Source organism: Boleophthalmus pectinirostris, unplaced genomic scaffold, assembly GCF_026225935.1.
Source record: "Boleophthalmus pectinirostris isolate CB_2022bp ecotype Guang Dong unplaced genomic scaffold, ASM2622593v1 HiC_scaffold_8, whole genome shotgun sequence".
NCBI lineage: Eukaryota > Metazoa > Chordata > Actinopteri > Gobiiformes > Gobiidae > Boleophthalmus > Boleophthalmus pectinirostris.
In genome coordinates this window covers 16,163,026-16,186,865 of record NW_026571515.1, presented here as the reverse complement: position 1 = coordinate 16,186,865, position 23,840 = coordinate 16,163,026, and the positions used below count along the sequence as shown (strand labels likewise).

Below are 23,840 nucleotides of genomic sequence, written 5' to 3'. Positions count from 1 at the left end.
GAGTATGAGACCGGAAGTACATGCAGTGAGGATGGACCAGTGGTAGAAGTAGTACTCAGTTCTGTTAAGTAAAAGTGCAGATACCAGAACAAAATAAATATTCAAGTATATTCAAGTATTACATGAAAACACTACATAAGGGAAAGTATTAAAGTACCTGTTAAAAATGTACTTAAAGAGCAAAAAGTAAAAGTATTGTGTACAGATTTTGAGAAGCTTTAAATGTAGATTTCTGCTGAATTTTGTTCAACAGAAACAACTGACTCAACTGTTCCTGTTGTTGTTGTTTTCATTTTATTTTTTGCTCACACTACAAATGTGTTTAAAATTAAACCCTCATCCTTTTCAGCAGGTCTCAAACACTCATAAAAATACTTTTACATTTCAGTCCAATGTAGAGAGTACAGATAACTGCTCTTAAATGTAGTAAAGTAAAAATAAAAAGTATCCACTTTAAAATGTACCTAAGTATACATTTTATATATCTATATTTTACTTAAGTGCAGTACTTTAGTTACATTCCTGTGATCTTTGTCTGTTCAGATCTTGACGGCGTTGGACAGAGACGGATACTGTCGCAAACACAAACTGAGGCACAAACTGGAGCAAGCCATTAACCTGATGTCAGGGAGCAGCTGAGAGAAAGAGAGAGCGTCATGAACTGAGAGCCCTCGGACTCACAGGGACCCCCCCTTCAGCCCCCCCTCCAGGAGCTTTTCTGAACTGCATCTGACCACTGCTCAGCCAGACCTTCATTATTTATTCCCTCTGGTTTGGCTGCTTGTCGTGGTCAGCTGGACCCTCTACCTCCTTTGGTGGTATTTGGGTTCAAACACGACTTTGAAGAAACTTCAGACTTTGAAGTGGAATTTACTTCATTTTAAACCTGGGTTCAGGTTTGAATTACTCCAGATGTCACGCCGGGATCCACACAAACGGGATTTGGATCTCAATCTAAAACTGGAACGAAAATACATCAGGAATCTACAGAAATGCATTTGAGGAGCTCACCTCAGGATCAACAGCTTTGGTTTGGAGTTTGAAACGATACAAGGTCGAGTGAAATTATTTTAATCGGTACTCTTCACATTTGTAAGGACCAACCTTCTGTGACGGTGAAAGTCTGTAGTAGCAACACACAAATCGAGAAAGAGACTTGAGTTACGTCGTGAAAGATTTGACACTGAATTTCACCGTTCTCATCGATACATTTTTAGATTTTCCAGGGTTTTGTTTTGCCTTTACTCCTAACCTTCTGAAATTATCGTTAAACTTGACTCCACTGATTGTCCCGCTCTTGTCTCTGTTGCTACTCCAGAAGCTTAAACCCACAGAAAGTTTCTTACAGATGTTGAAACACAAACTTAGACTCAACCGGAGACAGTTTCAGTTTAACAGAGGAGGAGGAGGAGTTTTTGCTGTTTTTTGAGAGCCACTTTTTTTCTCTGGACAATCACAGCCACAGCACACTGAGCCCGATGCCTAAACCGACCTGTTCCTGTGTCCATTTTATCAAAGCGACTATGGTTTCTACTAAAATCATTTTATTTATTTTATTAGTTTTTAAAATGTCACTTTAGATTTTTTTGCACCAACAGGGATTAATCGATTGAATGTATGAGAAAAACTTTGAGCAGATCCAAGAACATCGCCCGACATTATAGTTTTAGTTTTGCACCAGTGATAATAGAAGATAATAATAGAATAATTATGTCAATAAAAGTAAACGGACATGTCTAAAATGAACAAAATACAATAGAAATAGAGAATATATTGCAGTAATTTTTGGAGAACTTTCAATAGACTGAGCTCTAGTCCCAGATTCTATTCGAAGTTGCTTTATTTTAGATTCACTTCTGTTTACATATCTCAAACAATATTAATGACTTCTGTAGTAAATGAATCCTTGTTGGTGCTCTCTTTAAAATTTCTTTCTACATTTTCTAAAATTTGAGCCATTTTCTAAACTTCTCATTGCCTTTAGTATTTTGAATACCCATGCGTCACACTTGGCCTGAGCTTTTGGCCAATAGAATCTTAAGTAACGTACTGCCCGACCAATCGAGACTGTGGAAACTTCGCGAGTAAAAAACGCGGAAAATGAATTTTAAAAAATCGTTTAAGCTAGTTTTTAAAATACATTCCAGCAGAGGCACACTGACACTCAGATCTGTAAATAATACCAGAGAAATATCCTCAATTTTTCAAACTTTTCATTTTTTTTTTGCAAGAATTCTGGACTTTTTTCTGGCACCGTTCACAAAGCTCTTAGTTTTTGTTTTTGGTGAAAATGGCTTTAACATGGGACTGAATAAACAGCCATGAGGCTACAGGTGCCCAGGAAGGACAAAAGTGAAGAAAATCCAATACTGTGCAAAGCTACAACAAGACTAGTGCCATGTACAAACATCCGGATCTGAACCGGATCTTTCTGGACCAAAATATTTCCAGGATTTCACTTATAAAAATCCCTGGATTTGACAGACTGTGGCCATAATTGTAAAAGAGACTTTGAAAAAATGAAAGATAATAATAATAATGTATGGAAAAAATAACAAAAAAATGCAATTTATCGTAATAAAATGTTGTGGATTTGAAAGATTTTACGGGACTTGTACAAAGCTACATCTTCATCCCATTTGTTGGAGAAAGGAGAACCACTCAACTTTTATGAGAAAAAGGTCATGGATTTTTGCCAAACAGAAGCAACATTATGACGGATGGCTGAACTTGGACGGTGGTGTCTGGGAGCGATTCAAATTCTAAGTGTTATTTGTGCAGAGAGGCCATTTTGTTCAAAGCTTTTTCACACTAAATAAGGCCAAGACAAGTTTACAACAGTCTGAAGTGGGCTCAAAACGTGTTGAAAAGTGACCAAAATGACAACTGTACCACGTGGAGGCAGAATATTTTCACTTCAACTACTGATAAAGGAATCATTTAAAGCGCCCGTGTTATGATATTTTCTGATCTGTTATAATGTTGATTCCTCGTCTAAAACATGCCTGGAGTTGTGGTTTGCTTCATTGAAACGTGTTGATGCATACACAAGTTCATCTCTCAAATACAGGAAGTGCTCCATTGTGTTTTTATACTCCACACACAGTCACTAGAATCACTTGGATAATTTCAGGCTTGGAATTGTCAATTTCTACTGAACTAAAGGTAAAAAGGAGCTGTTAACTTGAAAATTACCACTATATGACATCATAAGGTGGAACAGAGCATTTTGAGCTTTGAACATGTAGAAAACCAGGGGTGTATATAAAAAAATAACAAATATAAAATGGCTACAACTTAAATCAGTCAAACCAGAGCTGTTGACAATGATGAAAACAAACTGCATAGGCTCATGATATCTGCAGTACTGTCCTGTAGTGACCTGAGGGACCAGGACTGAACCAGGACTAAACCAGGACTTGAGAGCGAGAAACTCCGAGCCTGTGGAGCAGGGTGTCTGCAAAATGCGATCGGGCGACGGTTGTGCTTAGCCCTGTTGGTTACAGAGTTCTGCATCAGTCCTTTCTCCTGCGATCACCCGACGGTCTACACGGGCCCATCCCAACACTCAGTCCTGGTTCAGTCCTCGTTCAGTTCTAGTTTAGACCTGGTTTAGTCCTGGTTTAGTTCTGGTTCAGTTTTGGTTTAGACCTGCTTTAGACCTAGTTCACACCTGGTTCAGACCTGGTTTAGACCTGGTTTAGTCCTGGTTTAGACCCATTTTAGACCTAGCTTAGTCCTGCTTTAGTCCTGCTTTAGACCTGGTTCAGACCTGGTTCAGACCTGGTTCAGACCTGGTTCAGACCTGGTTTAGTCCTGGTTTAGACCTAGTGTAATCCTCCTGGTTCAGTCCTGGGATCAGTCCTGGTCCCTCATGTCTCAGGTCACTATAGGACAGTCCTGCAGATCTCATGAGCCTGTGCAGGTTGTTTTTTGTTTTCACTGTTGCCAGCAGCTCCTGGTTTGACATTTAAGTTCGTGTTCCCGCACTTTAAAAAAATCCCCACTGCACGACTGCAGACAACCTAATAAAAAGGATTAATTAAACATGTGTGAATGAAACAAAACACAACTCCAGATCTGTTTTTGACGAGGTAACAACATTATAACATGGTTTAAATCTCACAAAAGTCAAATTCACGCAAGATGGGACCTTTAACTTAAGTCCTTTGTGGATTTTTATACATTAAATTATTTTGAAATTATGAACTGTTTGTCTATGAATTTGGTTTCTTTGTAGCCCGGCTTTAGATTTACGTCTCATTTCCACCTGCGTTGCTTCTGGTTTACTCCTGATTTAATTCGGTAATTTGAAAATCTTCTGCCTCGCTTTCGTTCGGTGGTTCTCTTTTTACGGCAACATCAAATTTTCATTTTCATTTCGCTGTCGTTTGGTAATTTCAATCAAACTCTTTCATTTCAATCAATGTTACTTAAAAATCAAGGGTTCTGATGTAACAAAATAAAAACAGGGAAAGTAGCCCCTGATTAAAACCACTAGAGCTGAAGGAGTCTGGACCAGCACTGCGCCGTCGCCTCAACTCGAACTCATCTGTATTTATTTATTTTTTTATTTTCACGTAAAATTAAGACATTAGATATGACCTTTTGGATGGATCCTGGTTAATATTTGATCACTGTTTGCACATAGAGAAGATTAAATAATGTAAAGCAATAAAAACATGTCAGCATAAGTAACAGAATTTGGAAAATGAGGAACTTGTGGTTGGGTCGAACTCATTTTTAATCAGGTTATAGCAATAATTTAATCAGAATTATTTAGTATATCTGAACGTCCGTCGTACAACGCACCTTTTTTCGTGATTTGTGGTTTATTTTTTTCCTCATTTGTTCTGGGTTTGCTCATGTGAGGAATGTGAGAATTACAGCAAGAAATCGTCAGGACTGAAGGTCAGACTATCGTAGACAAAAGTGTGTCTGAACTGAATTTAAAACAGAGTTAATGTAAAAGTACGCTCCGCTTTGAGATGCTGTTTCCTTCCTCGGCTCATCGTGAATCTGAATAATGGACGCTCAAACTCGGCTCTGGTCTCTGCTTCGGTTAAATATTAAAGTACGGTTTTAGGAGGCGGTCTGGTTTTAGTCTGAGTCTTGGTCTCGTAGTGGCAGGTTTACAATCCGGTGGTCGTATTGTTCTGGCTGATGGTGAAGAGCTCGTTGTGTTTTATGGTCTGTGTGTTCGGAGGTTTATATTTGTATTCTACAGAGAAACAGAGCAGACCTCAGACTCTGACTCAGAATACAGATGAACACTGTATAGGGTTACATAAGACCCATACCAGACCGGGTTTAGACCGGGTTTAGACCTGATGTACTCTAGGTTTAGTACAGTTTTAGACTGGGTTTAGACCGGGTTTAGACCTAGTGTTGTGCTGGCTTAAACTTGGTGTGGACCTGGTTTAGACCTGGTTCTGTAGGACCTGGTGTAGACCTGGTTTAGACCTGGTTTAGACTTGGTTTAGACTTGACGTAGACTTGGTTTAGACCTGGTTTAGACTTGGTATTGTGCTGGTTTAGACTTGCTTTAGGACTTGGTTTAGACCTGGTTTAGACCTGGTTTAGACTTGGCGTAGACCTGGTTTAGACCTGGTTTAGACCTGGTTTAGACTTGGCATAGTCCTGGTTTAGGACTTGGTTTAGGACTTGGTTTAGGACTTGGATTAGATGTGGTATTGTGCTGGTTTAGACTTGGTTCTGTCCTGGTTTAGGGTTGTTTAGACCTAGTGTAGACATGGTTTGGACCTGGATTAGGCCTGATGTAGATCTGGTTTAGTCCTAGTTTAGTCCGGGTTTAGACCTGATTTACACCTTGTATAGTCCTGGTTTAGTCCTGGTTTAGACCTGACTTGGACCTTGTTTAGACCTGGTTTAGACTGGTTTAGACCTGACTTGGACCTTGTTTAGTCCTGGTTTGGACCTGGTTTAGTCCTGGTTTAGACCTGACTTGGACCTTGTTTAGACCTGGTTTAGACCTGGTTTAGACCTGGTTTAGACCTGGTTTAGACCTGACTTGTTTAGACTTGACTTTAGACCTGACTTGGACCTTGTTTAGTCCTGGTTTGGACCTGGTTTAGACCTGGTTTAGACCTGACTTGGACCTTGGACCTTGTTTAGTCCTGGTTACCTGGTGGTTTAGACCTGGTTTAGACTGACTTGGACCTTGTTTAGTCCTGGTTTACCTGGTTTAGACCTGGTTTAGACTGTTTAGACCTGACTTGGACCTTGTTTAGACCTGGTTTAGACCTGACTTGGACCTTGTTTAGTCCTGGTTTGGACCTGGTTTAGACCTGGTTTAGACTTGCGTTGTGCCAGTCCTGGATTCAGTTTTTATTCAGTTCAGATCAGCCTTTCTATTTCCATTTAATTCTCTAATTACTCTAAAAAGACAACTTTATGTCATCTTAACATAATATTATGATCCACATGAAATCCATACTAAAACAAATAATTATCTTGAATTATTCTTTACTGATCAGTTCCTGAAATGCCATAATTTAAGTACGATTTAAAAGCAATTTCATACGTTGAAAATGTAAAAAAAAAAATCGTGTAATTCATAATCTTTGTGGTGTCGCCGGCGTCAGACTCCTTCAGCTTTGACCTGAACCTCTCAGATATTTATTTGATTTGTTTTATTTTATTTATGCGTTTATTTATTGACAGTTTTACGTATTTTGTTGCACTGGAAACGGCTCTGTAAGTTATCAGCCAATCAGACGGTAGCAGCCGACCACGGGGCTCCAGTGCGTTTGAAAGAAGTCCACTGTCTTTACTGTACCATATTATATTACTGTTCTGAATATTAGGAAACGGAGCGGCGATTCTCAAACAAAATCACTTTAATTTTTTTTTTTTTTTTTTTTATTTGTTTCTTTTTTCACGTTCTTGCTGCTTTTTTTGGAATTATGTATTTTTTAATTGTTCAAAGTGGTTCATTTGAGAAGCACCGCTCGCTATGTGTCTTATTTCAGGAAAAGGCTGATCTTCGTGGAGCTTTGGGCTAAAATTAGTTTCTTTTCGGAAATAAAACGAACGTACACTGTGATAGAAATTAATTTTAAAAGATTCAAAATGGAAAAAAAACTAATTCAGTTTCCTATTTTTGATTTTTATGTGGCTTAAATATAGATCATTCTTTTTTTTTTTTCATTCTTGTGTCTGATTTGTTTTGGATCTTGGTCCGGTTTTAGCCCAAAGTCCCCTGTGATTGGCCACAGTCCTGAGTCCATGCGTCTCATTGGTCCAGGGTCCGGGCCCGACATGCCTTCATTTGAATTTTGACTCTTTGAGCTGTTTTTTGCTGTTTTAAATGTATTGTACCATTCTGCCTTTTTCAGTTTTCACTAAAGTCTCATCCAACATGGACCCGCCGAACCCCGTGTCTTTATTTGGATTTACAGCTGGTTTAGTCCTGGTTTAGTCCTGGTTTAGTCTTGGTATGGTCCTGGTTGACTCTTATGGACCTGGGTTAGACCTGGATTAGTCCTGATTTAGTCCTGGTTAAGACATGGCTAGGACATGGTTTGTCTTGGTTTAGACCTGAATTTCACCTAGTTTAGACTTGGTTTGGACCTGGTTTAGTTTAGACCTGGTTTAGCTCTGGTTTAGCTCTGGTTTAGTCCTGGTTTACACCTGGTTTAGTCCTGGTTAAGACCTGGTTTAGACCTGGTTAAGTTTTGGTTTAATCCTGATTTAGACCTGGTTTAGTCCTGGTTTAGTCCTGGTTTAGACCTGGTTTAGTCTTGGTTAAGATCTGGTTTAGACCTGGTTAAGTTCTTGTTTAGACCTGGTTTAGTCCTGGTTTAGTCCTGGTTTAGACCTTGGTTAAGTTTTAGTTTAATCCTGGTTTAGACCTGGTTTAGTTCTTGTTTAGTCCTGGTTTAGACCTGGTTTAATCCTGGTTTAGTCCTGGTTTAGACCTTGGTTAAGTTTTGGTTTAATCCTGGTTTAGACCTGGTTTAGTTCTTGTTTAGTCCTGGTTTAGACCTGGTTTAGACCTGGTTTAGACCTGGTTTAGTCCTGGTTAAGTTTTGGTTTAATCCTGGTTTAGACCTGGTTTAGTCCTGGTTTAGTCCTGGTTTAGACCTGGTTTAGACCTGGTTTCTGTTTAGTCCTGTTTTAGACCTGGTTTAGTCTGTTTAGTCCTGGTTAGACCTGGTTTAGTCCTGGTTTAGACCTGGTTTAGTTTGGTTTAGTCCTGGTTTAGACCTGGTTTAGTCTTGTTTAGTCCTGGTTTAGACCTGGTTTAGACCTGTTTAGTCCTGGTTTAGTCCTGGTTTAGTCCTGGTTTAGACCTGGTTTAGACCTGGTTAAGTTCTTGTTTCGTCCTGTTTTAGACCTGGTTTAGTTCTGTCTGACTGAACCCTGAATTATTAAACTTGTTGAGAAAACTCATCTAAATAAAACACTTTCTTTACTTTATGAATGTAACAAACATTTTTTATTTCATAATTTCTCCTGCTCTGAGCCTTGGTACCTTCCTAAAGTCTGGCTTCAGATTGGGAATTGAACCCCAGACCTTCACCTCCATAGTGAAAGTAAAAGTCCATCCTTATCCATACCTCCGTGAGACCGAAGAGACGATGATTTCAGGTTCTTTCTCTCCCTGTTATCAGCTCAGCTTTGCCTCAGACATTTTATCACACACAAATTCATTTTTACAGTTTCATATTATCAGAACTGGAGGCAGATTACAGCTCACCTGAGACACACCTGGGCTCGTCGGAGAATATTTACAGCCTCATAAAACTTTTACAAATTCAAAAACTCCTGTAGAGGATAAATATTTTCATAATTTTGTAATATTTAAAGGGATAGTTTGGAATTTTGGACATAGGACCTCATTTCCTAGTGAGCCAGAGTGTTGACGTGTGGAGACACTTTTTAAAAAAATATTTCATCCAGTCCTTGTATTTACAGAGGTCGCTGGTGCTAGGCTAGTGCATGTCAATGGTCATAGTTATCCTGCCAATAAAAACAGTCTTACCCACTCCACAAAACACCCGAAGTAAATCTATTATTACGCCAGACTGTTGGTGTAAATGTCTGTGTTGATAGAATAATGTTTGAAATAAAACTAACCTTGCATCACATGAATCGTCGCATGTTGAGGGACTATTTTCTCATAAATCAGTCCGCTGCTGTCAAGCTTTCTATCAGGAAGTAGAACTCGCTGCTGCTCAGACATAAATCCTTCAAATGCAAGGTTGGTTTTACTTCCAAAATTATTCTATCGACACTGACATTTACATCGACAGTCTGGTGTAATAATAGTTTTACTTCGGGTGTTTTGTGGAGTGAGTAAGACTGTTTTTAGTGGCAGACTAACTATGGCCATTGACATGCACTAGCCTAGCACCAGTGACCTCTGCAAATACAAGGACTGAATGGAATATTTAAAAAAGTGTCTCCACACGTCTCCAACACTCTGACTCACTAGGAAATGAGGTCCTATGTCCAAAATTCCAAACTGTCCCTTTAAGGTGCATATTAAACTATTTCCTGATCTGCGTTATAATGTTGTTTCCTCATCACAAACAGACCTGGAGTTGTGTTTTGTTTCATTCACACATGTTTAAAACACAAATCCTGCAGGCTGAGTTCTTCTCTCAAACAGAAAACACTCAATTCCACCTTGTGATGTCATCTGGTAATACAGGAAGTGCTCCACTGTGTGAACTGAACTAAAGTTAAAAGGAGCTGTTAACTCGACCAGCCTACTATTAGATGACATCACAAGGTGGAACAGAGCATTTTGAGCTTTGCAGATGTATGGCCGTCTACACGACAACGTTTTTTGCTCAAAATGAAGAAGTTTGTATTTGTTTTGGCCTTTTAACTACACAGAGCCGGTGTTTCGGGTGGGCGAAAACTGAGTTTTTTGAGAACGGGTTCCAGAGTGGAGAAATCTGAGAACGCCGGCATCGCGTTGTTGCCAAAACGGGACAGATGTAGCCTACGGAGCCCCTCCCATCACCCAGCAACCGAGACATGCTTCTAGCACTCGCTATTGTGTCGCTGATGTGGTTCAGCTTCTTCTGTCGGACTAAAGGACAGGACTCAGTGGAATATGAGTGTTTAACTTTTGCAAAACAAAATCTAAAATAGGCTAAGGACCTTAAAGTCTAAAAAAACGGTGATGAGATCTGTATAATTAAATATTATTATCATTGTTAACAGCGCCACATACAGGTGTGGCATATGTATTACATCGTTTTCACTCAGCGCTCCGTTGTAGTCTAGATGTAAATATTTACTGATCCGGCACGTGTGTGGATGCAAATTTTATTCAAAACGCAAAGAAAAAAATCCAGGAGCGTTGTCGTGTGGACGTAGCCATAGACAGACTAATAACAAAAGGATTATTTAAACATGAGTGTGAATGAAAGAAAACACAACTCCAGGTCTGTTTTTGAGAAGGTAACAACATTATAAGAGTCAATTTTGTGTAATATAGGATCTTTAAAGGTGCATTGTGTAACTTTTCTGAGCGAGGGTTCTTCAAATGCTTCTTCATGGAGACCAGACCAAGTTACAGTTTAGATCTGTGGAGAGTTGATCCCACTCACAGTCAGAATGTCTGGTTTTCTGGGCATTTTTGAGCTTTAAAACCACCTGTGCTTGAATAAATGTGAAGTAGAGCTGTTTAATGTCACACTGTGGAACATTGCAGGCAGAGCATTGACATACATAGTGGACCTTTAATAGAAAATATGTTAAAGGCTTTGCTCAAAATTCTAACAACAAAATAAGCGGACAGACAAAGGTTGAGTGATGTGTTGGTCGGGACGTGCGGTGAATCACTGTGAGCTGCTGACGCATGTGGAGCGTTTTATGACCAGAGAGAAACACAAGGGCTAAAATACTCAATCTGGATTCAGACATTCTCGCCAAATAATTGTTCTCTTTCCCGTTTGAGTCATTTAAAAAAACAAAAAACATTGTGCTCAATAAAATAATAATAAATGTTCTGTACTTTATGTAGCTAAACACGAAATCAGCGTCTTTGTTACTTGAAAGTGAACGATTACATGTGGTGCATTTTCCATTCTTTTTTGTCCCATGGGCTTTTAGAAAAATCCAGATATTAAGAGACCTGGGTAAGTCCTGGTTTAGTCCGAGTTTAGACCTTGTTTATTCCTGGTTTAGTCTTAGTCTTAGTCCTAGTTTAGATGTACTTTAGACGTAGTTTAGACCTGGTTAGACCTGTTTTAGCCTTGGTTTAGATCTGGGTTAGTCGTGGTTTAGTCCTGGTTTAGACCTTATTTAGACCTGGTTTAGTCCTGGTTTAGACCTGGTTTAGTCCTGGTTTAGGCCTAGTTTAGTCCTGGTTTAGACCTGGTTTAGTCCTGGTTTAGGCCTAGTTTAGTCCTGATTTAGTCCTGGTTTAGACCTGGTTTAGTCCTGGTTTAGACCTGGTTTAGACCTGGTTTAGTCCTGGTTTAGACCTGGTTTAGACCTGGTTTAGACCTGGTTTAGACCTGGTTTAGTCCTGGTTTAGACCTGGTTTAGACCTGGTTTAGTCTTAGTTTAGGCCTAGTTTAGTCCAGGTTTAGTCCTAGTTTAGTCCTGGTTTAGTCCTGGTTTAGACCTGGTTTAGTCCTGGTTTAGACCTGGTTTAGTCCTGGTTTAGACCTGGTTTAGACCTGATTTAGACCTGGTTTAGACCTGGTTTAGTCCTGGTTTAGACCTGACAGTTTTAATAGAGTTCAGCAGTGACTCTGTACATTTTCATTAATTTTTCCCTTAGACTATTTGAAAAATGAAAAGTAAAAGTATTAAGGTTTCAAAGGCATCACTGACGATAATTAGCTACATGCGAACTAACATCCATAATGCGGCTGATTTGATTTGAGTCGAAAAAGCACATTTAAACACAAGATTCAATAAAATGTTTTAATTTAACTTTGCGGTTTATAAAGTTTCAGAAACAGATTTTAAATAAAAGGATTGGTCTTTGGTCATTAGTTACCACATAGAGGATTAGCCCTGGGCAATCTGTCAAACTTTTAATATAAGTTATTCTCAGAAAGTCTATAAGAAAAATTAATGAGAAATTTAGATCCAGAAACGAGGGGCGGGCGGTCACTGCTGAGCTCCATAGGGGTTTCTGCTGTTACTTTCATATTTTGGTAAATTCAGGGAAAACTTTGTAAATGCAGCTTTCTGGTGAAAAACGTGTCTGTCTATAGTGGCCACTGCGATTTCAAGTACAACATGACATCACGCAGCACTGCCAAGATTACAGTCAGGTGTTTGAAGTGAAAACATGTCGTCTTTAGTACAACTTTGACTTTGGTTTCTTTGAACATGTTTTGGAAAAAATTATGTATCTTTTCATGATAAATAATTAATCCATCTGCGAAGTCTGATGAGTTTTTGCGATACAAACCAAGGTTTACTGTTTATTGTTGTTACAGCAGACATGGACAGGGCCTAGAACCTGAGTCTCTGCCCCCCGAATGTTACAAAGCACCAAGTTTATATCGACTGAGATGACCAGAGGACGTACATTTCAAACTGAGACGGTGACGACTCCCACATCAGCCAGTTTCACTTTGTGGAAACCGTCTGACCTCGCAGTGTTAGGATTCGCTCGCTCGACAATAGGCGGGTACTTTTTTATTTAACCAATCGCTGCTATTTGGTCGTGACATATGTAATGCTCCACTAACGGAACTAACTAGTACATTAAGTTTTTCCCAAATCCCGTAGGAAGAAGGGTAATAATGTCTTTCCCCTGATTAAATTCACTCTCTCTTCACTGTTTTGCTGGTGCCCAAACTCGCACTTCCGGGATTCTTGCAAACCGTCTAGTGTATTCCGATTCCTGACCTAATCGCTGGAAAGAAATGAAATTGAGCGGATATATTCACATGCTTTTGTCACTTCCTCACAGGATTAGCAAGCAAAAGGATTTGTTTACTGCTCTAATGAAGCGTCTTTCTGACACTGTCTTTAACTACCAAACCAAATGTGAGTCTAAAAGATAAACTAATCACTATTTTAATTTAATCATTCATAATCAGTATTTTCTTGTGGGGGTTGTGTCTCGGGTAGAAATCACATTCATTTACACAAAGACAGATTGAGAGAAATCTTTCCAGAAAGAAAAACAGAACCAGAAATACAAAAATAAAAAGGAAAAGAAGAGCACAGGCATGGTAACATTTCTGTACATCAGGGGCATAACAGAAAAAGTGCAAAGGGCAATGAGGAAACACAATATCTACACACCAGTGAAACTGAACAGAAAACTCAAAAAAGACAAAATAGAACCAGAGCATAAATGTAATGTCATATACAAAATACCCTGCGTGTCCTGGAATAAAACACACACTGGGGAAACAGGGAGAACGTTCAGTACATGAAAAAAGGAACATAGAACAGAATGCGAGAAGGAAACAGCGAAGGCAAAACCCGAGCAACAAAACACAAAGCAGAACAAGATCAACTCAAATCAGAGAACCACATTATGCACTGGGACGAAGCAAATATCACTGAGACAGAGGAAAACAAACACAGTCGCTGGATTAAAGAGGCAATCGAAATACGGACAATGGACGATAAACCAGGATGAGGGGGCTTTTTTACTCTCACACACCTGAGATACTGTCCTGAGGGAGTCGGACTGCAGATGGCGCTGTCGTCCTGCCTCCACCGGTAGAAAGACGGCGCCGAAATCTGTGTAAATCAGCTGAACGGACACGTCACGGTAACTTCACGTGATCACTCTGAGGAAGACCGCAGGGAGCAGTCGAAGCTGTCATGTATGAAAACAAACTCTTGGTCTGAAAAAAGAACCTTATCACAAACATAAAAAACTGAAACTAAAAAAAAAACAAAACACTAAAACAAAAAACATGGAACCCTTTTGCATGTTGTTAACAAGCCATTAAACCTATTCTAATATTTTCCTCTATGATAACTGTATCTTAAAATGGCTTTCTTTTGGCATTTTTGGTGAAATTTGTCCACAATTACCCATATAAGAAAACAACAATAATCTGTAACTATTAGGAGTGTCTCACAATACGATATTGTCATGGTATGAACCTCACGGTACGATATTTATTGCGATATCGTGGGAAAGCTCACGATATGGTTGGGAGGCTCACGATATGGTGGGGAGGCTCAAAATTAAGGATGTAACAATATCCAAATCTCTCTGTAGGATATTTTCACGATGTACATCTCACGGTACGATATTTATTGCGATATTTTGTCGAGGCTAATATGCGACTTTTCTTCTTAAAATGCCTTGACAAGATTTAATCCAAACAACTAAAACTTAAAAGTGCTTAGAACTGTTATTTCTTCTTGTAGTCTACACTGAAATGGAGCAAAGGATCATGGTCTATGTAGTTCTCTGTCTTTTTTTGAGCTATTGCTGCACCATAACTCTTAATTTACGCAAAAAGACTTGTGATTCGAGATATTGTGATGGTCCACGAGAACTCTGACGATACGATATCACGATATTTTGGTTATTGTTACACCCCTAGTAACTCTATATCCTTTTAAAATAATATCAACACATGCACAGTTTAGCTAAAGACACAAAATGGGTTTCCGGTTTTCACAGAATGATCTATTATTGAATTTATCTGAGTTTGATCCCACTTTAAACTCCATGGAGCAAAAATAAGTGAATAAAATAAAATAAAAATGCAATAAAATAATTAAACGCAACTTTTTATGAAGCTGAACCAACACTAAAGCAGAGACTGTCAGAGAGAAATGGAGGGATTATAAAATTAAATGAAGAATGAATGAAATGGAGCAGCTTTGGACAGGAGTTATTTCTCGAGCTGAGTGAGACTTGGGTCAAACAGCAGTATTTGTGTAAAGTGCTGACTCATGCCGGGTTTATGACGAGCGTTCATTAACAAAGTGGGTCTGAGTCGGCGTTTTCTGCTCAGGCCGGTCATGTGACTTCAGTCATGTGACCCCCACAGATTAAATGGGCTTTATACAGTCACTTATCATCCATCAGTGACAGATTACAGCGAGACCCCAGTCTAGGGCTGGTTTACAACTGGTTTACAACAGGTTCAGAACTGGTTTTGTGGTGGTTCAGTCTTGGTTTTGTTCTGGTCTTGTCCTTTTTTACGTCTGGTCTAGTCCTGGTTTAGTCTTGGTTTAGACCAGGTTTTGTCTTGTTTTAGACCTGGTTTAGAGCTGGTTTAGTCTTGGTTTAGAGTTGGTTTAGACCTGGTTTATTCTTGTGTTAGAGTTGGTTTAGACCTGTTTAGAACTGGTTTAGACCTGGTTTAGAGTTGGTTTAGACCTGGTTTAGTTTAGACTGGTTTAGACTGTTTAGTTAGAGTTGGTTTAGACCTGTTTAGTTTTAGACTGGTTTAGAGTTTTTTAGACTGTTTAGGTTTAGTCTTGGTTAGAGTTGGTTTAGACCTAGTTTAGACCTGGTTTAGTCTTGGTTTAGAGCTGGTTTAGACCTGGTTTAGAGTTGGTTTAGACCTAGTTTAGACTGGTTAGGGTTAGTCTTGGTTTAGAGTTGGTTTAGACCTAGTTTAGACCTGGTTTAGTCTTGGTTTAGAGCTGGTTTAGACCTGGTTTAGAGTTGGTTTAGACCTAGTTTAGACCTGGTTTAGTCTTGGGTTAGTCTTGGTTTAGAGTTGGTTTAGACCTAGTTTAGACCTGGTTTATATCTGGTTTAGTCTTGCGTTAGAGCTCTTTTAAAGCTGGTTTAGACCTGGTTTAAACCTGGATCAGTCATGTTTTAGAGTTGTTTTACTCTTGATTGAGTCCAGACTTTGTGGGACTAAACTACAGACTTTCATTCAGCATTACTTAACAACTATAAAACCTGTTTGCTTTGCCTTAAATGTTCCACAGTATGACATTAAAGGGTTCATATTGTGATATTTTCTGCTCTATGTTCAAATGTTTTTTTCTTCACACATGTTTAACACACAACTCCTGCATATTTAGGCTGTGTTCTTCAAACTGAAAACGCTCTGTTCCAGCTTGTGATGTGTGACTACCAATTCATGACATCACAAAGTGGAGCAGAGTATTTTGAGATCCCATCTTTAAGACCAGTCATATTTGTGCAGTTAACAACACTTAACCCGTGTTCTGTCCGGTCTGTATCTGCCGTATAAACCTGCAGGAGGTCCACAAAGTTTTTACTCGATTAAAGATCAGATTTTTCGGTCAGTTTAAAACTTTTCCTGCAGCTGCCCCCACAGGCTGGTGTTTGTTCTCAGGTGATAGTCCTGCTCCAGCGGAGGGGTCTAATCTCTGTGATTAAACCTGCTCTGATAGTCCAGCACACAAAAAAAGTCCATAACCCAAAAAAACCCCACAAAAAACAAAACATAAACCAGGAATTATCTGTAGGGAAAAGGAATACTTGATTAAGGTTTGCGATGTTTTTGGGGCATTTTGTCTTGTTTTTTTGCAGCCCTTCAGTCTTGCGTGGGTTAAACCTGCCTCAGCTCTGGTTTGGTTGAGCTCTGGTTTAGTTAATATTAAATGATCACCATTGATTAAACATTAAAGCAGGTCCAGTGACAGCTGCTGCTGCTCTAAATAAATCATGACTTGTTACCAGACTAAATGAACTTGGACAAACCTGAGTGAGTCTGTGGAGCTCTACTAAAAAATGCAGAAGAACCTAAATCACAATTTGGACCGACCCAAGAATCAAACAAAGAAACAAAGGCTCTAGTTATTACACTTACACTTACACTTAGACTTAGACAAACTTTATTGATCCACAAGGGAAATTATTTGGACACAGTAGCTCACACATCACAATATATTATAATAACAAAGAGCGAAAATATAAATGGTAAAATAAATTCTAACTAAGTAGCAAAAAAGAGACAAATATGACATGATTATATAAATTTAAATGTACATGTAAAAAGAAAAAAGAAAAGACAAGTAATAAAATATAAAAAAAGACAAGTAATAAAATATAAAAATTAAACAGTGATATGAGACCTGACAGGACATAAGGTTATCTGTTATATAAAGATGAGATGTAGGGAGTATTATCTGTGACATAAGAGTGAGTTGTTGTACAGTTGTAGGGAGTATTATCTGTGACATAAGGGTGAGTTGTTGTACAGTTGTAGGGAGTATTATCCATTACATAAGGGTGAGTTGTACAGTTGTAGGGAGTATTATCTGTGTCATAATGGTGAGTTGTTGTACAGTTGTAGGGAGTATTATCTGTGACATAAGGGTGAGTTGTTGTACAGTTGTAGGGAGTATTATCTGTGACATAAGGGTGAGTTGTTGTACAGTTGTAGGGAGTATTATCTGTTACATAAGGGTGAGTTGTACAGTTGTAGGGAGTATTATCTGTGACATAAGGGCGAGTTGTTGTACAGTTGTAGGGAGTATTATCTGTGACATAAGGGTGAGTTGTTGTACAGTTGTAGGGAGTATTATCTGTGACATAAGGGCGAGTTGTTGTACAGTTGTAGGGAGTATTATCTGTGACATAAGGGTGAGTTGTTGTACAGTTGTAGGGAGTATTATCTGTGACATAAGGGCGAGTTGTTGTACAGTTGTAGGGAGTATTATCTGTGACATAAGGGCGAGTTGTTGTACAGTTGTAGGGAGTACAGTATGAATGTAGTCCTGTATTTCTCACTTTTTGAGCAGACAATGTAAACTTCAAACAACAAAATATTAATCCTAAACATTTCAAATATTTTCTGAAATACATATTATTCTGACTAAATTTTGGAGTTTTACATCTTCTCTCCTTGTTAAAGGTCTTGTGAGCTTTAAGCCTTGTTATAACAAAAAACAGACCTGGAGTTGTGTTTTGTTTCATTCACACATATTTGAGTAATCCTCTATTATTAGTATGCACATCTCCAAAGCTCAAAATGCTCTATTCCACCTTGTGATGTCATGTAGCGGTGGTTTTCAAATTAATCTCTCCTTTTTACCTTTAGTTCAGTAGAGATCAGCAATTCCAGGACTGAAATGATCCAAATGATTCTAGTGAAGATGTGTGGCGTTTAAAAACACCAGGAAAATTATACATTGAACCTTTAAGTTAAGTCTGGGCTGAAGCAATCACTGATTTAAATGTTATTTATTTATTTTATTTTATTAATTTTATTAATTTATTTTGCAGGTTATAATAATCAAAGCATGATTACGCAAACTATCATCTTTTGTCTTGTTTTTTTCTCAACATTTCATGATTTGATTGGCTTTTACAAAACAAAACATATAATCAATATAAATACAGAGGAGAAATAAATAAGTACAGGAAAGAAATGAAAACCAACCAAACAAACCAAAAAAAAAAAAAAAAAAAGATTCTGATGTAAACTTGAGCAGACCTGTGCAACCATGAATGTCCTCCATAATTCAATATTTTAATAATTGAATCAGAGGCCGACCTGGACATTAGAGACAGACAAAGAGACGGGAAACTGGGGACACAACACTGCTTTTAAACCAAGAAATGGCTCAAATATGTGAAATATACTCACCAAAAAATTCTGTCTCTCAGCCTTTTTTGAATAATGTTGATTTTTTTCCGTAATATACAGTCTGCTGTATGTACACACAGTTTGGTTTCATGCTTTGTGGAGATGTTATTGAATTGCACTGATGTCCTGGAGACTGAAGTTCCCGTCCTTAACCATAATTACAAGTTGTCTGACCATAATTTATCTAAAATGACTCAAATATCTCAAGTGGAAACCATGCTGTTGATCTAATAAGGAAATACCTGATGTGAACTTGATTTTTAGTTCCTGTAAGCAAAAGCTCTGTTCAGATTTCAATACCTGCCCACACAGTTCACTGCAAAAAGTCAAATCTAACAAAGTTAAATTGGCAGATGAATGGCTTTAATTAAGAAAACGCTGTCTTGATTTGAGTAAATTGCACTTTACAAATACAATTATCTACCACTGATATTTTTTTGTTTTGTTCCTAAACTAAGAAAATACATCTTGTTAGATTTAAAGCATCCATATTACACTATTTTCTGATCTATGTTATAATGTTGTTTCCTCATCACAAACATACCTGGAGTTTTTGTTTTGTTTTGTATATTGAGGCTGAGTTCTGAGGAAAACACTCTGTTCCACCTTGTGATGTCATATGGCAATATAGAAAGTGCTCCACTGTGTTTTTAAAGTCCATACACCTTTACTAGAATCATTTGGATAATTCTAGCCCTGGAATTGCCAATCGCTACTGAACTAAAAGTAAAAGGAGCTTGAAAACTATCACTATATGACATCAGAAAGTGGAACAGAGCATTTTGGGCTTTGGAGATGTAGACAGACTGATAATAAAGGACAAACGTGTGAAAATGAAACAAAACACAACTCCATGTCTGTTTTTAATGAGGTAACAACATTATAACATTTCTTAAAGGTTGTATGGAGGTTTCAAATTGTCAATGAAAAGTTCAAAATAGAAATATAGAGATACAGCAGCCTGTAATTATGATGACGGAAAAAAAAAAGAATGAAAATCCATCAGCTGTGGGGTAAATAAACATCAGCCAGTAGATAATAAGGCTACCTCTTTATCTATTGGCTGTTGGGTTGTCAATCAAACTCCCTAGGTTTCTAGTGTCACTGACTCGCCGGCGCGCTGGGATCACGTGGTTTACGTTCACCTCTCACGCACTGATGCCGTTTACTCAACCAACACAGCGGTTCTTGGCATCTTTTTCGAACTGTAGCTTCCTCTCAGTTTGCACAAAGTTTGTTGTAATGGCAGACGAGAATTCACGACCAGTTCGTCACAAAAGAAAGTCCGTTTTTGACATCACTGAAAGAAGAAGAGAAGGGGAAAAGGAACATTTGAAAAAGGACAAACAGTCACTGCATTTCTCTTTCTTTGGAAAATCTTCTATACAACTTTTAAAGCTCACAAGAATTAATTTTGTGTAATACAGGATGTTTAAGATGAGAAAATTCGAAACAATTATTTGCACTTAAAAGGAAATGAAATAGTAGATTTCTTGAAAAAATAATACCTTAATCCATAGATGATTTTATTTGTCAATTAAAATCAAGCAAAATATTCTTAAATGAAGTCAATTTAACCTGAACCTTTAACAGTGTACACACATGTGCTCAGAGCTCAGACACAGAGACAAACAGAGCAGAGGAGATGTTAGTAAAAGGTTTAATTGAATCTAATATTGATGAGAATGACCTCACTGTCACAGACATGACTCATACAGACTTATGCAGGCTCCACAGCTCCACTGACCTGGGAAAACACTGATATTGCTGCATATTCAGTCATCTAAAGTTCCCTGTAGAATAATAGCTTGACTTCATTCTGACTATTCTGTCCAAATTGAGTTAGTCCTATAGTTGTATTTTTTGTTTCTTAATACCTTTTTATGCTGTATCCAGATATTGTTAAGTTTGTTACATTATTTAAACAAATTTCTCTGTTTTATTTTATATCAGGGTCTGGTCAAGCTGTAACGGAGGGAAACAGGGTCAGATTTTTTACATTCAAAATAACTCTTATTCAGAAACTAGAGGGACTATTGAAATAAGTAAAGTATCAGAATGTAGGAAAGAGTTAACACTCCAACAGGGTAAAGTTAAACCTGCGATATTCTTTCAAGTTGTTGACAAAAAATGTAAAAACTCATGTCGGTAACAGAGGGAATGAAATATGCAGCACTTTTTGGGTGATAAATACAAACAGCGATAACTAGCGGTTCTCACTTACATATCCTTAACAAATTGGTTTAAATATTTGCTTCATATAGTTTTCTACCATATGGTACAAGATTAGGTTGAAAAACCTCTTACTTTTCGAGTAATGAGATTTTATATTAAGAAAGGTCATGGCAACGGAGGGAAAATTGTGCAAGCAAGTAGAAGGTGCATGATTTTGCATAATTTGTCATCTTTTTTCTTCCGAATACTTTAATATTACTTCAAAATGAAAGGTAACTATTTCTATAAAATATGTCAGTCCTTCCAAGCAAATTTTTATAATTTTTTTGGAAAAATCATGTACCTTCATCAACAGTTCAAAGATCGAATAACACAAGATATGATGAAATACATCCATTTATTTACATGATTTGCAGGTCTTTGAAATTTGGGAAATAATTTTTGTTCCATGTTTCATACATGGTCTGTTTAAAATGTATGTAACTTTAGAACCAAAAATATTACAGAAAAAAGGCAAACAGTTTAATATACTAGAGTACATATGCTATCTGTTGAATACATTTTTATATCAGATGCATTAACTTGAATTTTTGGCCTTGCTGTATAATTCTGCTTGACCAGACCCATGAGCGGTCAGAAATTTAAACCTTAAATGTCCTATATTATGCAAAATTTACTCTTGTGAGCTTTAAGTCATGCTATAATGTTGTTACATCCTCAAAAACAGACCTGGAGTTGCGTTTTGTTTCATTCACATATTTCAGTAACCCTTTGTTATTAGTCGCTCTACATCTCCAAGAAGCACTTCCTGTATTACCACATGACATTATAAGGTGGAACTGAGTGATTTCAGTTTCAGTGAAGAACTATACAGTGAAGAAATATACAGAGTTTGTGAGTTAAACATGTATAAATGAATCAAAACACAACTCCAGGTTTGTTTTTAATGAGGAAACAGCATTATAACATCAGAAAACAGTGTAGTGTGGCCCTTTTAAACCTTAATATCTCAGAAAGACCCAGGCCAGATCGCAGATAGAACCCTGTAATTGTGAGGGGATGATATTAAATTTAGGAAGCTTACCTCATATGGGCCTGGGGCGTGGTGCACAATGCTACAGTTATAATAATATCAGCGCTGACAAAAACAACAACATACTTTAATATCCAGTCTCTATATGAGTTTAGATTCTCAAGGCGATACTTATCCAGAATATAGATGATGACAAAATTATTGAGTTAATACATAAAAAAATCTGTAAAGCCTTGTATGATTGGTGACCTAGTTTTGCACATTTTTGCCAGTAGAAAGTAGAAAAACAAGTAAAAACGAATATATGTGTATAAGATTGTGCTCTGTGTTCAGTGATTTAAAATGGTCCATCCCTCACTCTTTTCATTAGGTTAAGTGATTGTTGATCTTTTAAAAAACGACCCTCTCCTCTCTGCGCTGTGATTGGCTGAATTGTAAAATGTCTCGACCAATCAGGTGGCCCTCTGCCGGGACACACTGAATTCTGCCCAGCCACAAAAAGCTTTTAATGGTTCATTATGGGATTTAGGGCAAGACTGGGAGAGAGACAACAGGGGAGGAAGGGAGAGAGGGGAGGCTGTAAAATGTGGGACAGACAAATAACTGTTTTTTACTTTTTAGAATGTATTAAATAGGCTGTTAAAGCTTTAATAAAATGTCCAAAATGATTTACACACAATCATTTTTGTTGCTGAGTTGAGTTGTTGTTGTGTTGTGCTGTCTATTGACATATATTACAATAAATATTTATGTTCTGACTTATATTTACAAGAAATAAATAAGCCTTAAGTAAAATTAATAGCTGAAGATTTAGAATATCTTGATGTGCTTCATTTCAACACTAAACAGGATAATTGTATTTTGGTAACTTAACCAAGAATCCATAACCAAACACAGACTTTGGCACTTACACAATTACACAGTTCACTTTTTAAAGAAATTGTACTTCTTGGAGTAGTTTTCAGACAGCATACTTTTACTCCTATTTGAGTAATATTTTGTTTTAAGTACAATACTCTTACTTAAATTGAGTAAAAGTCTTAGTTACTCTTCCCATTGTGAGTATAGTATTGTGTTGACAATTTTAGACCTAAATTATTTAAAATATTTGTGTTTTTTTCTTCAGATTTGATGTTTTTTGTTTTGTTTTGTTTTTTGTAAATTGTGGTCTATCAGATTTTGAGTATTCAAGGATTTGTCCTTAAAGTTAAATCAATGTCATGTCCAAACAGTTGTTTTTAATTAGGCCTAATCTTCCTGTGTAGTAGTTTTCCCATACACTTTACTCTTACTCGAGTAATTTCTTAGACTACTTGGTACTAAAAGTTCAATAAACCTATTTTAAAACAACGTTACTCATACTGGAGTACAATTCTTGGCTACTTTCCACACCTCTGCTCTGATCAAACCTGCAACTTCAGTCATCATGTCAATGTCTATGTCTCCCTCTGGTGGCAGAAATTAAACAATAGTAAAATGTAAACAAACCTTTTTTTGTTTTTGTTTGGGTAAAGGGAACGTGGATTGACACTGTCATTATATCTTTTCTCATAATTTCATTTTTCATAACCCCCAAGCAACAAATGAGTTGGAATCCAAACAACTCTAAATGTTGGAGGGTTTATGGAGATAATATGGAGATACCCACATATTCTGGTCCTGTGTGAAGTTGAATACATTTTGGACACATGTTGGATCAACAATTGGACAAATAATCGATTTTACTGTCACTCAAAATGTGATGACACATACATGGGGGTTATACCCGATTTACCAAGCAATGTCAGATATTTATTCAAAATTCTATGTGTCTGAACTAATAAGGAAATTACACTTTAATGGCTTCAACCAGACTCACCTTTGCTAGAGGACTGGCAGTGTTGGGGAGTAACAGATTACATGAACATAGTTACGTAATCAGAGTACAAATTATGAGTAATTGTATTCGGTTACATTTACTGTTTGAATGAGTGGTAATTAGATTACAGTTACTTTGTTGAAATAAATGGATTACACGGTGGTATTTTCCTGTTTTCACATTTTGGGCTAAATTCTTTCTTTTTTTTTCTTTTTTTTTTCGGTAATTCCACTCATTGCTGTACACTAAACCAGGTCTAAACCAG

The 23,840-nt window shown here is 37.5% G+C and overlaps 1 protein-coding gene across 1 annotated transcript in view; it reads left to right on the top strand.

The window, feature by feature from the left end:
* plxna3 (plexin A3) overlaps positions 1 to 5,392 on the top strand; it is a 134,673-nt gene extending 129,281 nt beyond the window's left edge. Inside the window, 1 exon segment of the mRNA XM_055166100.1 lies at positions 544 to 5,392. Within this exon segment, the coding sequence (XP_055022075.1) occupies positions 544 to 639 (96 nt within the window). The 3' untranslated portion in view covers positions 640 to 5,392.
* Positions 5,393 to 23,840: the final 18,448 nt, after the last annotated feature.